Raw genomic sequence first — 17,400 nt, 5'->3', positions numbered from 1 at the left:
TTAAATAATTTCTTTGCCAGCAGAGTTCATTTCATGAAGGGCCAACAGGGTTTGGAGATCACTCTGCATCCAAACCATATAAGGAGACCAATGTGATGAGAAATCTCCTCACTCAGTGACGGCCCCAGAGCCTCCCTGAGCTCTCCCAGATGTTCTGACCGTCACTGCCCCTCCTAGAGCTGCTCCTGGTGGCAGGGGCTCCCATGGCAATGCTTATGGTGTCATCCAGCGTGTCCTGGGCTAACTCTTAGTCCAGGATTTTTGTTTCGTGTAAATCCTTGTGGAAACAAAACCTGTCCCTTGCCTGCTTTGCCTGCCACTGTTTGCCCCCAGTGTTCCCATTTACCACATGACTGGTTTGCCACGGGCAGAGGAATGTGGGTGAGCCATCAGATGCTCAGAAGCACCTCATGTCATTGTCCACCTCCAGTTACACTCCAGAGGACACTCCAGGCAGACTGGAACCTTCCCAGTGCAGTGAAAAGCTGACCTGGAAGGATTCTCTGCCATGGACAAGTATTATTTACCTTCTAATCTCTGCTCTGCACCTTGGAAAGGGCAGCTCTATATTACTGTAGGTCCACAGTAAATCAAATTCTAGCCTTTGTACAAAAGGCAAAATGGGATCCCACCCATCTGAAAACTCTGAACGTTCTCAGAATATAAACGAGTTAGGATAAGAATAACAAATAATAGGAAAACCCTTTTTCAGGCGCTCATCTGATTGCAAAAACAAGTCAGAAAAACTGGAGTTAAAGATTTCCACCAGAAAGAAAATACTACATTTCAAACAGGAGATAAAAATCTGCTCTCAGATAGCAGAACAAAGTATGAGCTGGGCTGTTCTGTGATTCTGTGCCACTGGCATCTGCTTATTCCTGATGTGTTTACAGGATCTCTGACAAGCACCCCACTGGTTCGGGTTGGGGGGCTCACTCTCCCTTTTTCTCACTCTCCCTACCTCCCTGTGCCTCGTGGCAGCCCCCCACCCTGACAGGCACAGGGCTGGAATTTGGGCAAGAGCAGAAGTTTTGAATTACCCAGATTACCGTGCAAAGCACAGGAAATTAAAAACAATTAATTCCTTGTAAATACAAATGGAGCCAGACTTCCCTTTGACTTGTGCTGCCTTTTTCCCTCCCCCCATGCCCTGTTTCCCTATTTGTGGAATCCCGCACAGCTGAGGGGGAACTTGGTGGCTACAACCCTGTAACACAATATGAAAGACACATGTTTGGTGACTGCTGATAAAAGGGAAAAGGCTCCCTGGTGCATTCTTTTAGCCAACTTATTAGGAGTCCTATAAAACACTGTATCTGTTCAGAGAGAGGAAGTTATCACTGCTCAGGTCCAAGATTATGTAAGCAAAGCAGTCGAAGAGACAAACTGACTTAAAATGTGCTCTCAAAGCTGCAGCTACTCCCCAGATAACCCAGGTAGGAGGAGAAAAGAGAGAGGAAAGCAAGAGACTTTTTTTTCCCCTCCCTTTTTCCTTCCACTGCAATGAAAATCAATGAATATTCTATTGGAGCCGAAAGAGCTGCTTGAAAGGCAAAGACGATGGGAGAGAATAGCACAGGTTCCAGCTAAAAATATTCCAAATGCTAAATAAAAAATGTCAGCAGAAGGAATGATAAGAAAAACAAGCCAGGCCTCTGCTCGCAGAATGTTAAGTTGGTAGAAAAAAACTTGCAACTTTCAAGTCCAGCAGCAAGGCTACGGAGCATCCCTCACAACTCAGGGCTTGGAAAGGAACACCTCCAATCCCTTTGGAATTTGCACCAGTGTCAGGTGGGTGCTCCAGCCCCTGCTGGCAGTGCCAGACCCAAGCCAAGTGCCACCCACCGTAGTTCTATAACTCTTGCTGGAGCAAAGAGCAACTGTTTAGAAGGGAAACTAAGAAAAAGGCAAGTAAAAGGGCACTTCTCCCCTGTTTTGGTTTGACAGGTTCAGGAGTGTTGTGGTTTCAGGGTCAGGAGTGTTGTGGTTTCAGGGTCAGGAGTGTTGTGGTTTTAAGCCCAACTGGAAATTAAGGACCACAAATCCTCTCGCTCAAACCCCTCTCTGTCCCCCAACCCCGGTAGAATGGGGAGAAGAGTCAAGGTAAAACTTGTATGTTGAGATAAGAACAGTTTAATAATTGAAAATAAAGTAAAATGCAGTAATACTGGTAAATGACAATAATAATGATAATAAAAATGGAAAAAACAAGTGATGCACAACGCAACTGCTCACCACCCACTGAGCAATGCCAGATCCCCCTTCCCAAACCCAGGTCAGCCCCTTCCAGTTTATAAAATGGGAATGGTGTTCTATGGTGTGGAATATCCCTTTGGCCAGTTTGTGTCACCTGCCCCAGCTCTGCTCCCTCCCAGTTTCCTTTGGGAACCTCCTCACTGACAAAGCAGGAGACAAGGAAAAAAAAGTCCTTGACTTGGGATAAACATGACTTAGGAAAAAGCCAAGCCATCAGTGTGTTATCAGTACCATTCTCATTCCAAATCCAAAACACAGCACTGGAACAGCCACTGGAAGAAAGTAACTTCACCCATCTGGAACCAGGACAAGGTCCACCCCCAAGGAGAGAGACTGAGATGCTGCTCATTGCCACACCCCACTGTTTTCACTAGATCTCAATTCTTCCTGTTTAGAGAGGTCCTGCTGCCCTCAGGCTTTGCCCCCATGTTGATAAGCATCACCTTGACATGCTGGAAGCACAGGACATCAGGAGTAAGGAATGGATGTGTTACACAGGGCAGCTTGAGTGTATAGCTCAAACAAGAGAGAGCAACTGAGCCTAATACACTGCACAGGGTAAACTGAAATTTCCTGACAGGGAAAGAAAAGAAAAATAACAATTTCCACAGCTGTGCCTGAGGGATTGCTTCTCTTTTGGGATCTTTTGTAAAATATTTCTGGTGCCAGTCTTTAAAAACCATGAAGCAAAGCTCATGGGTTCTATTCCAGATGACTTGTGAAGAAGAGGGAATTTTAATCATATCTGAAAGCTCCTTCGGGGCTCTGGGTTTTTTTTATAATATATGATTTATTCTAAGGCAGATTGGTTATTTCAACAGCCTCACTATTTATGCTCATCTGTGGCTTCAGCAGAACTTTTTGCAGGAGTTTACAGGGCCAAATTCCAGCTCCCACGTGGAATCTGTTACATGGCAAGTGCAGTGCACACTTGCTCCTCTTTAACTTCTGTCTTTCCCAAAGTACCATCCATTCCATCCTGGCCTGAGAAAGCATCTTACCAACAGCTTGATGCTGAAGCAAGAATCTCTCAGATTTACTGCAAGTGCTGTTCCTGTTCAGAAGGTGGCCCAGAGTCCCACCCTGATGACATCTCTAAGGGGCTCCTCGTAACTCTCAGCTACTTGAAAACCCTGACCTAACAGACAGCAAAGTAATTCCAGGTCCCTGTGGTTGTCCATGTGCTCTCATTCAGGTCTGCTGGGTGGATAGATTCCTCAAACAAATAGACTAAAAAGGGAATAGAGTATCTTTCAGCTCCAGTTTAATTGCAGGTCTCTGGTGGCCAATGCAGCAACAGGAATGTGTCTGTAGGCCAGGCTCTGGCCTTCTGCTCCAACAGTTTTGCTTGTCTTCAAATGGCTTCAGTTTGCCACTTTGGGAAAATTGATTTTTTTTTTTCTGGAGTGAAAAGTTACTAAAAATATAGCAAAAACCAGCTTACTCTTCTGTGGCTAGATTGGAGTCATGCCTCAGAGTATTTCCCTGCTAAATATAAGGGCCTCAAGGACTTGTACATCATTAGATCAGTTAATCTGCAGTGATCAAGTAAATATCCACCCAGGCACATGTGATGAAAATAAATATTGGCATAGTTGATATAAGAGATTATTGAGAAGACTGTTCAGTGGTGAAGAAAATGTTACTCCTGAGAGATGGGAATGGGTTTCTTTATTCCTGTGCAATTATATTTTCAAGCACTGATTGCAGGTAGAAAGGGAAGAGCTCATGAACACATTTGTCTACCTGGATAGATCATCATCATGGCTCGACTTCGTGAATGAAGATTTGGGGAGGGCTCTACCCGCATATGTTACAAGCGCGCTGGTGGCTAAAGAGGCCAATATGAGATAGACACGTCTGGTTGCAAAAGACACAGCAGAAAGAGTCCTTGGATGGTATCGGCAAGACACGGTTCTTTCTGCGTTGTCTTTTCTCCTCAAGGGTGATCCTGCTGCATTCTCAAAGGAAGCAGCAGCATTATAGATGATGTGTCTTCAGACCTCCCGATTGGAGGCCAGAGTAGACCAGTTCTGTTGATCAATATGGCCAAGGCTGAGATGTTGTTTCAGGGAGTCCTTGTATCTCCTCTTCGGGGCTCCTCTCTTGCGGCAGCCGGTGGCAAGTTCACCATAGAGCACGATCTTAGGGAGGGGGTGGTTGGTCCTTCATCCTGGAGACATGCCCTGCCCAGCCCAGCTGTGTTCTCAGCAACATGGCCTCAATGCTTGTGACTGCTGCCTGTTCTAGAACAGATGGATTGGTCACATAATCTGACCAGTGGATGTTTAGGATTGTTCAAAGGCAGCACTGATGGAAGTATTCTAGGAGACGCAGGTGGTGGCGGTAGATGACCCATGATTCAGATCCGTATGAGAGAGTAGACAACACTATGGCTCTGTAAACACCTCTCTTGATTAAACTCCCTCAGCCCATTAACTACTCCTATTTATAAGCTTTCAATTCATTACTTGAAAGTGGAACAATTAGAATACTGAAGGCTGTACTGCCACAGGTCAGCAATGGGCTGTGAGAGGGACCTTCACTCCCCCCTAATTCCCAACCCCAGTGCCTGTTACCACGTGCAAATGTGGGTCTCATTAAACCTGGCTCCTTCCATCATGGCCTTGGAAATTTGACCACTGAGAAGCCACCAGGCAGCCGGAGATCTCCTCAGCTGTGACTTAATTGCAAACACGTTTTCTGTTCCCCCCAGATGTGCCCTCTGGGTTGCAAACAGCCCCCCAGGTCACAGCCATCGTGGGCAGCGACGTCCGGCTGACCTGCCGGGCCTCCAGGTACATCTACACCCACCTGGCCTGGCACCTCCCCTCCCCAGGGGCAGCTCCCAGCGACTCCCTGATCAGGAAAACTGGCAAATATTCCATCTCTTTGACACTGGTCATTCTCAACGTCACAAAGGAGCAGAGTGGTCTCTACAAGTGCCGAGCTCAGAACCAGCACAACAGCACGGACACGCTGGAGCAGCACACACAACTCCTGGTGAGAGGTAGGTGCCAGCAGAGAGTGGCAGTGGGGTTGCCTTTATATTGGAGTTCTAATGTAGACTTTGTGCCCTGGTTTGGGTTAATTTTTTCCTGTTACTGCATGTGGATTGACAGCCTGCCATGCACATTACACATTACTCATCCAAGCCACTGCTGGGTCTGGATAAAGTATTTGCCTTAGACATAAAGGTGATTTCAGCAGCACTTCATCTTCCTAACTCCATGCTGGGTGCAGATATGGTTGACTGAGGACAAAAGCCATCACCCCCCATGTTACTGACAGCACAACTCTGTAACTTGGGACTGTCACTCCAGATCCACATGACTTTGGTAGAAAACTCCACACACTCCCAGCTGCCAGAGATACCTAAATAGATTTGGATCCAGCAAATGTAGTCTCAAATGTCACTGGTCAAGTGTATAATCAAGTGACATGTGCCATTTATGCTGGGTAAGTGGAATGCACTTCCTAGTAAAACCAGTATTTTATTATTTATACCCAAGCCCCCAACTCTTTTACTGTCATAAAAACAGTAACACTGCAGATCCTGCTGCCTGGGTCCACTGGCTGTGGGAATATGAAGAGTGGGATACTCCTTCCAGTAGAAAGTTACCCAAAATTAGTGAAGTTGCTTCTGCTTCCTAGTGAAGAAAGTGGGTGATCATCTCTAGGCCTCCTCAGGAGAAAAGGGGCTGCTGGAATGGGGGGATTTATTGACTGTCTTCCAGTGGTGAAGAAAAGCCCAAAGCACAGAAATGGAGAAGTGAAACAACGAGCAGCAAGATAGGGAGCAGGATCCCAGTCCTACGCAGGGATTTTCAGACTGGCTTCTCCATGTACACCACTGGCTCATGGGACACTGAGGGGACATGAGCCATGAGCACCTGTCACTGAGGGAAAGCAGGGCAGGGCAGTGCTGTGCTGGCTCCATCCCTGCTGGAGTGAACCAGGACATGCCCTGGGCAGCCAGGAACCCTCTCCCAGTCAGGCACACACAGGGGGATGCTCAGCCCACCTCAGCTGTGGCTACCACAGCTCTGATACCACAGTAGGAGGTAAGTTATTGTCAGACCTTGTCCTGAGGTGGGAGGAAGGGAAGGAATGGCAGTGCCGGTGCTTTGGCTGATCCCCACAGCCAGAGCACTGGAGCCACCCTGAGCATCCCCTGCCTGAGGCTCTGGGCCTGCCCTGCACTCTACATTCAGGCACTTCACTTCCCTCTCCCCTGGCATGTCCTTTTATTCAGTCAGGTAGGTTCCCACCTACACAGACACCCACACAGGGTGGCTGTGGGAAAAACAGCTGAACTGGGAATACATCCATGGAGAACCGGAATTGGGATTACATTCCTCTGAGGGTGACAGGGGTCTGGCACATGGCAGAGGCAATTCTTGTGGAGAACACACATGGAAATGCCCCTCCAAACCAGCCCTCCTTCCCCTATTTCAAACAGGGTTTTTTCAGTGTTCCAACAGCCATCAGCTACTTGTCCTTAGTGCAGGTGTGGGGGATTTTTTTGTGCTGTGCTTGTGATTTTACTCATTGCTGTCCTGTCCCTGTTAGAAATGAATGTAAAGTGGGGGTTAACATGCTTTGTAGTAAGTAAGTAACTGCACTCAGGATGGAGGATATAAAACCTTTAGAACTGTTTCCTCTTTGCCTCCTCCTCTCTTTTTTTGTGTGCACTCTGCATGTGCACCACCCACTCACTGTCCTTTGTTTTCTTCAGAGGATGAGAAACTCGAGGAGGTTTGAGCTGCAGTTGAATCTAAGCTTAGTCAGTTTGAAAATAAGCCAGACAAACTCCTCCGCTCCTCCCACAATCTCTGGGGGAATTTTGACCCAATCTTTGCCCTGTCCAGCCCTGAGAGGCTGTGCAAGGAGTGGGGATGGCAGAGCTGAGGGAGCTGCCTTCCCAGGGCTCACTGTGGCTCTTTCCCTTTGTGGCTGCAGCAAAGGCAGCGCCGTTCGTGATCCAGAACCTCACAGACCTGGAGGTCAACATCAGCGGGAAGATCCTGCTGGAGTGCAGGGTCAGCGGGACCCCAGAGCCACAGGTGACATGGAGGAAGAATGGATACCCCATCTCAGCAGCTTCAGGTGAGGAATTGTGTGGGATATGGGATAATGGATGGCAGGGTCACCACAACACAGGGCTGAGCCAGGATGGTGCCCACAGCCTGGGGGCACACACACACACAAATCCCAGGATATCAGAGCACCGCTGCATCTCCACATTGGCCTTGGAGGTCAAAGAAAGTGATTGCATCCCAAGGGCTGCCCATGGATGCTCCTGTGTGCAGAGCCTGGCAGCCTGCACATAGCATGGCATTGGTAAATCAGGGAGCACTGCTGCTCGGCCTGGGGAGACAACACTTGGGTACAAAACGGAGATACACAGTGTACCTGCTTGTCAGGTGGGTCTGACAACCCCAGGCTGGGCTGTCAGATGTCCCGAGCAGGATATACTGCAGCAGTCACCTCCCAGAGGTGAGGTGCATATGCCCCATCCTTGATCTCCCCCAGCACAGGAAGGGGGATGTGCTCTCAGCTCAGCTGGTCCGGAACTGGACAGGTACAGTGCCACCACGGGCTCCCTCACCTGAGCCTGGAGCTCCTTCTCAGCTCTGTCACAGATTCACAGAATATCCTGAGTTGGAGGGGACCCATCAGGATCTTTGAGTCCAACTCCAGGCCCTGCACAGACACCCCAACAATCCCACCCTGTCCCTCAGAGCGTTGTCCAAACCCTCCTGGAGCTCTGGCAGCCTTGGGGCTGTGCTCACTTCCCTGGGGAGCCTGGTCAGTGCCCAACCACCCTCTGGGGGAAGGACCTTTCCTTGAGATCCAACCTGACCCTGCCCTGGCACAGCTCCAGCCGTTCCCTCAGTCCTGTCTCTGGTCCCACAGAGCAGAGATCAGAGCCTCTTTCCTGCCCCTCATGAGGATGTTGAAGATCCCAGTGAGGTCTCCTCTCAGTCTCCTCCAGCTGAACAGACCAAGTGCCCTCAGTTGCTCCTCACGTGGCCCCTCCAGACCCTTCCCCATCCTTGTGGCCTCCTTTGGGTCCTCTCTAATGGCTTCATGTCCTTTTACATTGTAGTGCCCAAAACTGCCCCCAGAACTGAGGTGAAGCTGCCTCAGTGCAGAGCAGAGCATGTCCTGAGATCTCCCATAAATCATGGAGGATCCCATGTCAGTAGCTGGTCCTGTGACTTTAATTTTGCATCCTGGATTAGGTAGGAAATCTAGGATCATCCATAATTCAGATCAGAATGTTCTGAGAGAAACTCTTTATAGCTACTGAAATTTTATAAATAATTCTGGAGGGACAAGCTTGTAACTCATCCAACCAATGGAAACATAAATAAAATATTTGGAAAAAACACCTCAGGGTAAATATTTCAGCACTATGCATGGCAAGTTCTGTGCAGTGCTCTTGTTAACAACAACGGGATTCACAGGCAGAACACCTAGAAATTTAAAATGTCCTTCCCTTTTGGATTCAAAGCCTGACCCGTTTCCCTATTTCTGCCCCAATCATATCCTTAATGAAACAGATGAGCTCTTGGTGTAATGCCACAAGTCAGGAAAAATTAAACTTGGAAGATTAAATGTAGGTCATATCTAGGCAACCTCTCTCTTCCCGCTCCACTCTAGCCCCTGGCTGCCTGTGAGTCCAGGATTGCTCCACACAGTGATTTTTCCAGGGATGGACATAACCTGATTTCCATGTTCCACGTGTTAGAAGTCCATCACTTTCCACAGCCTCCAAGATGTCATCTTTCTCCAGTAGTTCCACCGAGTTCCCTTTTTCCCCAGTGTATCTTATTGCTATCAGACAACCTGTCCTCCCATCCCTTCACTAACTTCCAGAGAAGTTTTCTTGGGCTCTGTCCACTCTAAATTAATAGCCACATTTGCTTTTGGTTAAATGACCCCCAAGAAATTTATATAGAATGAGGAGCACAGGGTTAAAATGCTTCCAAACACCAGCACGTGCCAGAGCTGGATGGATGGGAGCTGTCTTTCAGTTCTCTGGCTTCTAAAAGCACTTCCAGGCAGGTAGGTTACTGTGCCAATATTAACCAAAATCCCTTACAACAGGAATTTCCATGGAAAATAACACCCTGGTCATTGAGAGGGTGAAGAAGGATGACGAGGGGTTCTATGAGTGCCGGGCGTCCAACGAGCTAGGCCAGGACAGCACGTCGGCCTTCATCAAAATACAAGGTGAGGCCCAGCCTGAGGGAAGTGCAGATGTTCTGTGGGGCTGAGGAGAACTGTTCTTCAGTCATGGACTGTGTTTATCATGTGGTCGTACATTTAACCTGCAGGCTCTGAGGAGAAATCCAACATCGAAGTGATCATTTTGGTGTGCACTGGGCTGGCTGCCACTCTCTTCTGGCTCCTCCTCACCCTCTTCATCAGGAAACTGAGAAAAGTAAGAGCTCCTACATTGCACAGAGTCTGGGATCAGACTCAAGTTAATGTGTAACATCAGAGTTCAGGGATGAATGTTTGGGACAGATGGTAGAAAACTGGGCAAAATGTCCCTATAAAATTCAGCTCAAGGTTTCTGCTGGCAGTCCACTGACTTCTCCAGACATCCCTTGCACTTGTGAGGTTTCTACCCACTCCTCTGGTACCATAAAATCAGGCACCTCCCTCTTCATGAGTCAAACTGGCCTGTGAGATTAAGAAACAAAAAAACAATCCTATACGTTCTAAAATGAGGGCTTGACTTCAGCACTTGTTTCTGAAACACAGATATTAAAGGAGGCTCTGTTTCAAGAAAGATCCTGGAAATGCGCTCAAACCACAAAGCTTATTTGGTTTGCCAGTCTTGCTCTTCTTTCACCTCCCTTTTGTGACTCAGGAAAGTAAACTTGCAGTAAAGTTCCAAGGAATTTAGGTCTGTTTTTCCTAAACCAAACAGCAAACAGTGAGGCAAGCCCAGCTCTCTCTTCTAAATCTCACCAGACTACAGTCCCAGTGCTGGTCTCCAACATTTGAGTAAGATTTCTCCTCCTATTGCAAATACAGTGATTAAATTCACGTTCTCCTCCTTGACCTCAGTTTAACTGAGCTGTGGACAATGCTGAATTTCCTGTTATATTTTACCCCCATGCCAGTCCCCTCACTGGAGCCATCCAAGCAGAATTTCTCTCTTTGCAGCATCAGAAGTAGCAGATTCCACCAGCTTTCCACCCATTTTAAATTGTAATAAGCAATAGCCACAAAGTGGATAGCTATGGAGAATCAAGACTGCAAAACAAAATATATAAACTATAAAAATGGCAAAATGCTCTCTAGTGCACCAGGAAGAGCAACTCCTGGAGCTCCCATGGAAAAGCACTGATTTCCTTTCACTGAGACAGGTAGAAGGCAGCAATTTTGTGTCCTCAGAGTGTTTACCAGCATCAATCAGTGACTCTTCCCAACAGCCATGAGTGGCAGGCACACATAAACATCGATGGAAAATAAGGAGAGGCAGGAGGCTGGAGTGATGGTTCAGAATAAATTGGAGAGCTAAGTCTGGAGTGCAGGGAACTCCCCAGACATCCCTCAGCTCTCTCCTATCAGAGTTGCAGGGTAAACACTGAATAATTTCTGCACCCCCTGTTTGTAGCCCGATGCCACAGATATTAAGACAGGATACCTGTCCATTATCATGGATCCGGAGGAGATGCCTCTTGATGAGCAGTGCGACCGCCTTCCCTACGACAGCAGCAAGTGGGAGTTCCCAAGGGACAGGCTGAGGCTGGGTGAGTGCTTTGGGGCTTTTCTTGGAGAAGGAGGATTCCTAACAGTCCTCAATTCCAGTGGATCTGTTGTATAACCCAGGAGCAGCCTATCCTTTAGTACCAAGGTACTACATCCTTGGATCAAGGATCACAGAGCTCAGGATCGTCCTTAATGGAGGGTGGAGCAAGGGTGGTAAGGAAAAGAAAGATGTTGACTATGTCAAAATAGCTGGCACCTCTTTTTCTGCCTTGGAAAAGTGAAGCCAAACTATCGACAGAGAAGAAAGGTACTTCCAGGTGCTGTCCCTGCCGAAAGTATGGTTTCATTCCCATAGAGGAAAAGGGGAAGAGAAGTCAATCCAAAAGGTCACAGTCTTTCAGAGAATTTTATTTTGAAGAAACCTATCAATTCATCAAATAATCAATTCCTTATTGACCATCTGAACTTGGCTTTGAGTTGTAAAGAGCTAGCATGAAAAAATGAACCAATTTTCTTCTACCAGCTCAGCTTACTGGCTGATGGAGCAGGGAAATGTAAAAAGCAAGTTGTGTTTGTATAACTAAACAGTAACATCTGTGTGATCTGAGGAGTGCGGGGAATATATCTGTATTTGTGTATGCTCTTGGGGCTTCAGCTGGAAAACATGGAAGAAGGAGATAGACAAAAATCACAAAAGCTGAGATGATGGTGGGACATAAAGTCAGACTATCCGTGATGCCCGGTGCACTCTGCTGCACTGGGGGTCAGAGCCCTCAGAGCACACCAGGTAACACAGGCATGACAATTCAAATGGAAGAGAACATAAAATATAATCTTAAATTCCATTTAGTAAAGCTTTGCCCTCAAATCAATGTCAATTACTGAAGGGTTAAAGGGCTGTGACTGCCTGAGTGCCTCAACTGGCTCTCTTCATGATTCCTGAGAGATCAGGGATCCACAATCCACCCAAACTCTGACTTTCTTGGGCTTCAAGACAGCCCTAGGTAACGTTTTTACCTTCCGGGCATGTGTATGTATCAGCCTTGCCTTCAGCTGAGTGCAGATTGATTTATTCTCCTCTGTTCTATCCCGTCCTGTATCGCATCAAAGCCATATGGATATAAATCCCCCCCTATATATCCATATGCTGCAATATGTGATCCAGCTTCTGTGCCTGTCGGGCTGTGTGTTGTGCCTGGGATCTCTTGCACAGCTCAGGTTGCATGTTCCCCTCCCTCCTGATCCAGACTGTTGGTCCTCTGGGCTCACTCTTGACTCTTGCTCCTCTAGGTAAAACACTGGGTCATGGTGCTTTTGGGAAGGTGGTGGAGGCGTCTGCTTTTGGCATTGATAAATCTTCAACCTGCAAAACAGTTGCCGTAAAAATGCTCAAAGGTACATCCATCCCTCTGAGATCCCCCCCGGACTCCTCGGGGGACCTGCGGGCAATGAGGTTTCCAGTTCTCAGCTCCCCAGCTCATTGTGTTCAGGAGGGATTGGGTTTCCATGTGGGAGCAATTAGTCATCCTGCAGTGCTGGGACGTGGAGGAAATGACAGGCGGGCTCCGTGCTGCGCTGCTGATTGAGGCTGGTATTCCTAGAGGAGGGAAACAGCAGCTTCCAGGTCTGGGGGTTAGGAGGGAAACAGCTTACGGAGTGTAACTACATGAGATAGGCTGAAATTGGATCTGAGCTGCCATCACAGCCCTTCCAGATGTAGAACAGTTCAAGGGGTTGGAAGAAAAGCGATGCCAAGGGAGTGAATTAGAGACATCTTGCTTGCAATTATTGAAATTAAGGAAAGCTTTTACCCTTCAGTGGTGGGAAGGGGGAACCTGGGCCTGTTCTTCCATATTGTATTTGCACACAAAGCTCTGCAGACAGCATGGGAATAAATGCACATGGCCTGCCTGGGTCAGGGTCTTTAACTGCTCACTGAGGGTGTTTCCCAAAGTCCAATCCATGCTCACCGGGTGGCTGCTCCTGGCCCACACTGCTCCGTCACTGCTGCATGACACTACTAACCCCTGCAACGGCACTACTGCCACAGGATTTGGCTTCTGTGTCCAGCTGCCTCTCCTGATGCTCTGCTGCTTCCTGTCTCTCTGAAATTGCAAAAGCATCCATTTATCACCTGTCTGGAACTCCCTGGAATCTGGTCTCCCTTCTCTACTTTAGTCAGCAGACCTTCAGATCATCTCTCCTGATGTTGTTTCCTCTATCTCATGTCCATCTTGAAATCCCTGAAATATCCTAGAAGCCCCTGATCCAGACACATTCCCATCTCCATACAAAACTTACTGCCCTGGACAGCCCTGGGTTTTCATTCCCTTCCATGCTGTGCTTCCCAGCTGATCCTCATGCCAGCTCTACCCTGCCAGCACATATTCAGCAAATCATTTGCCAGATCCCCCGTCGTTTTACACCTCCCTCCCCCCAGTGGAGGCAGCTGCCTCCTGCTCTCATCTGTCCCTCCCCAACTAACGTGCCCATAATTCATCACTTTCATGAATAAAGCAGATTCTCTAGTGTCAGTCAATCCATTCAGGGGGAAAAAAGGCTCTGGAGATGTCTGCATTTCTGCAATTCCAGCACTGTGTGTCATTTCCATGCAATGGGCTGGTATCTGTTCTGGATTGAAGGCTAAAATTCAATGGGCAAGATTATCTGAGACACTTGTGAGGCTGCACCATTCAGATTTTGTCAGGTGTGCGTTCCACCTCCTGCCAGGGGAATTCAGGAGTGATATCACCCATGTACACACCCAGCTACAAACACTGCTGACTGGAGAAATCTTGGGCTTGGAAGAGCTCCTTCTTCATGACACCGTTTGGGGAAAAGTTTGTTTGTGGAGGATTCTGCAAACAGATAAAGTTACACTTGTCACACGAAATTATCTGTTACATAACTGTTTCCTCATATTTAAATTTTACATCATTCAAAGGCAAAACCAGAGGAAAAAGCACACAGCCCCTTCTCTTAAAATACACTGTGGAAGTTTTGGATAGAAGGCAGGGAAAACAAGGCACCTGAACAACCTTCTCCTGCCCTAAAGGACAGTGTGACTGGCCATGGGCTTCACTGAGTGTCGAGGTCATGGTTCACACACAGAGATGCCCCCCCCATCTTTGCTGGAAAGTTATTTTAGGGTTGATAAGCTCTTACAGGGCTGGGATTTAGTAGTGCTGTACATTTTGGGACACAATGTGGATTCCTCCATCCCCTGCAGCGGAGAGCTGCTTAGTTCTGAGGTACTGTACCGAAGTCCTGCTGAGCTCCACAGCCACGGGAGAGATGGAGGAACACTTCCCATGGGTTGTGGGGGCTTGGAGGGCTTGGCTGATCCTTTGCTAAGCTTGCAAAATTGAGTCCTTGCAAAGGGATCTGGTTTGGGGGAAGGGACAGTAACCCTCCATAACCCAAGCTCGAGAAAGGAAGAGGCACCCAAAAGATAAAGTGTTATCCCACTTCATAAAGGTCAGCAGACAATGAAACGGATGAATTATTATCTGTTTGAGTCTGAAAAGCAAAGATATTACAAGTAACCTGGGTGGGTTTTGTTTCAAAGTATAAACAGGATCTTGCTGTGTCCTGTTCAAAATATCCTGTTGTGTAAAGATGGTTTTTTTTCCTGTTTATCTTAAGCAGAATGTGCAACTACTAATGAATGCAAGGCTTTAATGTCTGAACTGAAGATCCTCATCCATATAGGACATCACTTGAATGTAGTCAACCTGCTGGGGGCCTGCACCAAAGCTGGAGGTGAGAAGTCTTCCGTAAATCAGGAGCAAAGGAACACTTTTCAGATACACAGGTGTTGGGATGTGCCCGAGGTGGAGTCCAAGTCTGCAGTTAATGCAAGCACAAACATTTCCAGCTCTCTGCTCACAGGGGAGCTTCTGCTACTGCAGAATGTGGCCTCACCTCATCAAGGGTTCTGAACATCTCCCAACCCATAGTGTCACTTCTCTGTTTTCCCTGGAAGCCTGTTTACAAAAGGGATTATGGCCTGAAGGGAGGCAGGACACTGAATTGCAATTAGGTGCCCAATTGTTCCGACAGGCACTCCTGGTCATTTCAAAGGTTCTCCTGCCTCTCCTCCCCTGCCTTATCAGGAGGATGCACCAGGCTGAGCACTTGGCTCACTGAGACCTCCTCCCTTCCCAGGCACTTCACCCTCTCTGGGCAAACAGGGGCAGGTTTTGCTTGGTGTGCAGGAAGGCTGGGGCAGGTCTGAGCTGGACACAACAACAACATGGACTTCCATAGGGCTGAGCTGGCAGGACTGGCCTGACAGCATACAAAGGGTCTGTGGCAAAGTGCACTTAAACAAAGGGCTCCATCAATCTCAGCCCTTTGTCACTCCAACATCCCTTCCCACATCGCCATCCCTGTCTCTCACCATGCTTCAACTTCAGGAGCAGCAGCTCTCAAGGATAACTCTTCACTGCTGACCCTGAACCTTCAAAACCACCCCCAAAGGACAGACTGAGGTGACCCAAGGGGAAGAAAAACCCCAGAGTGAAATAAACTAAGGGGAAACAGCGCCAGAGACGGTGCACACATCTGTGGCCATCTGAGCTATCAATCTCCCAAAGAACATGCCCAGTCACGGGGGACAAAGAAAACCTCAGTGAGGTAGATTTGGTTGGATGCCAGGGCAGAAATCTTCCCTCCAGCAAGATGCTCCCAGTTCCTCGGGGAGCAGTGAGCAACCAGCAGCCACAGATACTGCTGGAATCTGGGAGCCAGGGATGGGGAACTTGCAGGAATTGTTGTAGCACTGCAGACCCCAAAAGTTTGTATGGGAGGATGGGCAGCTCCAGCTGGAGGGATTTAGGGTTCAGCCCACTTGGACAGAGCATGGTGCTAAAAACACCAAGGTTGCAGGTTTGATTTCCATATGGACCATTCACTTAAGAGCTGGACTCAGTGATCCTTCTGGGTCCCTTCCAGCTCCATCTTCTGTGATGAGAGGCAGGAGCCAGGAGCCTTTGCTTGGAACTATGAGTAGAGCGGAAGGAACATTAGGGATGCTGGTGATTCTCCTCCCCTGACAGGACAGTGAGGTGCCTCAAACGTGGCCGCAGGACTGAGGGCTCAGAAGTTCTTCACCAAAGCACCGACTCAGCCCCAGAGCTCCCCTTGCTCAGCCGGACACAGCTCAGGGACTGATCTAAGGCTCTGAGAAACACCTTCTCCCAGGGGGCCCTCCGCTTCCCGTTCTCCAGCCTGCTCCATCCCAGCTGCGCTCCGGGTGGGAAGTGACCCTCATTCCTCCCTGCCAGGTGCCAGGGAAAACCTCTGCTGCCTTTGGAGAGCAGTCCTTGGAGCAGAGGGCACGGAGGAGCCTCCAGGCAGGCACTGCTTTGTTTTTCTCTGAGCAATGCAAGTGCAGACCAAAGGAAAACAGCCCTGAGCTCTGGAGACAGGCAGGGATTGGAGTTACCATTAAAAAACCATTGCAGAACACAGCTCTCTCTCCTTCCCTGACAGGGTTTGTGTAACCATGGAACAGTATTCCTGGTGAACACTGATATTAAGTATGCACATATATTATTTTAACATCATAACAAATAACAAATTTTTAACACTTTGGCAGGGTGTCTGATGTTGAGCAGTTACAACTAATGCACAGTATATGCTTCACAATGAGGAAACAAAATACAGAGAGGCCATGTCTAGGAAGCATTTCAAAAACATGAATAAATCACTAAGTGGAGCTTCACAGCTGTTCTTGGAATCTACATTTCCTCAGGGTGCCCATGAGGGACATTTGAATTTGGGTCCTTCAGAACTGAGCAGGGCCAGATCCCAGCTCTGGAGCCTTGCAGAGCTGGGCACAGCACTGGCACCACTGGCAGCTCGGATTTGGGGCCAGTTGTGGTTTTTCCCAGGGCTGAACATGTTCCAGCTGCAGTCAGCAGGAACTGGGGCTCCTGGACAGCCCCAGGGTGTGTGCTCAGCCCAGCAGAACCACGGGGTTGTGCAGGTACAGAGCCAGGCAGAAATACAGTGTCATGGGCAAGCTGCTGGTTCTCACTGCAGGGGTTCACCATCTCCCTGTTAATGGGACCATCTACTTCCAAAAGGTGCTCTCCCTATCTCAGAGGGATGCAGCAGCCAGGTTCTCCCAGGATCACTGCTCCCTCCTTTCCCCCTCTCATCCTCAATCCTGTCCAGGCTCGGTGTGCCCAGGTTGGATATATCCAGTCAGGAATCCTGCCCAGAGCTCTCCTTCCCCAAGGCCAAGTGCAGCTCCCAGTCCTTTTCCTTTGAAGTTCAAGCTCCTAAGTCTGAACTACAGACCTTTCTGTGTTCTTCACAGAAAAAAGTTTCTGGACATGAAAGTTTGAGAGCTTGGGGTGGATAGTAATCCCTGTCTATACACATCCCAGTCCTGTGATT

At 48.3% G+C, this 17,400-nt stretch overlaps 1 protein-coding gene across 1 annotated transcript in view; it reads left to right on the top strand.

Annotated features, from left to right (window-relative positions):
- The window catches only part of LOC113997171 (vascular endothelial growth factor receptor kdr-like), a 131,973-nt gene that overhangs the window by 86,658 nt on the left and 27,915 nt on the right, over window positions 1–17,400 (top strand). Inside the window, exons 13-19 of the mRNA XM_027738810.2 lie at window positions 4,973–5,266; window positions 7,219–7,365; window positions 9,373–9,498; window positions 9,603–9,709; window positions 10,898–11,033; window positions 12,283–12,387; window positions 14,641–14,754. Of these exons, the coding sequence (XP_027594611.1) occupies window positions 4,973–5,266; window positions 7,219–7,365; window positions 9,373–9,498; window positions 9,603–9,709; window positions 10,898–11,033; window positions 12,283–12,387; window positions 14,641–14,754 (1,029 nt within the window). The remainder of the gene's footprint in view (window positions 1–4,972; window positions 5,267–7,218; window positions 7,366–9,372; window positions 9,499–9,602; window positions 9,710–10,897; window positions 11,034–12,282; window positions 12,388–14,640; window positions 14,755–17,400) is intronic.

The sequence above is a fragment of the Pipra filicauda genome, unplaced genomic scaffold (genome assembly GCF_003945595.2).
Source record: "Pipra filicauda isolate LSUMZ 115617 unplaced genomic scaffold, ASM394559v2 scaffold377_size797966_pilon, whole genome shotgun sequence".
Lineage (NCBI taxonomy): Eukaryota > Metazoa > Chordata > Aves > Passeriformes > Pipridae > Pipra > Pipra filicauda.
Note: the sequence above shows the minus strand (reverse complement) of the source record. Positions and strands in the feature narration are given on the sequence as shown.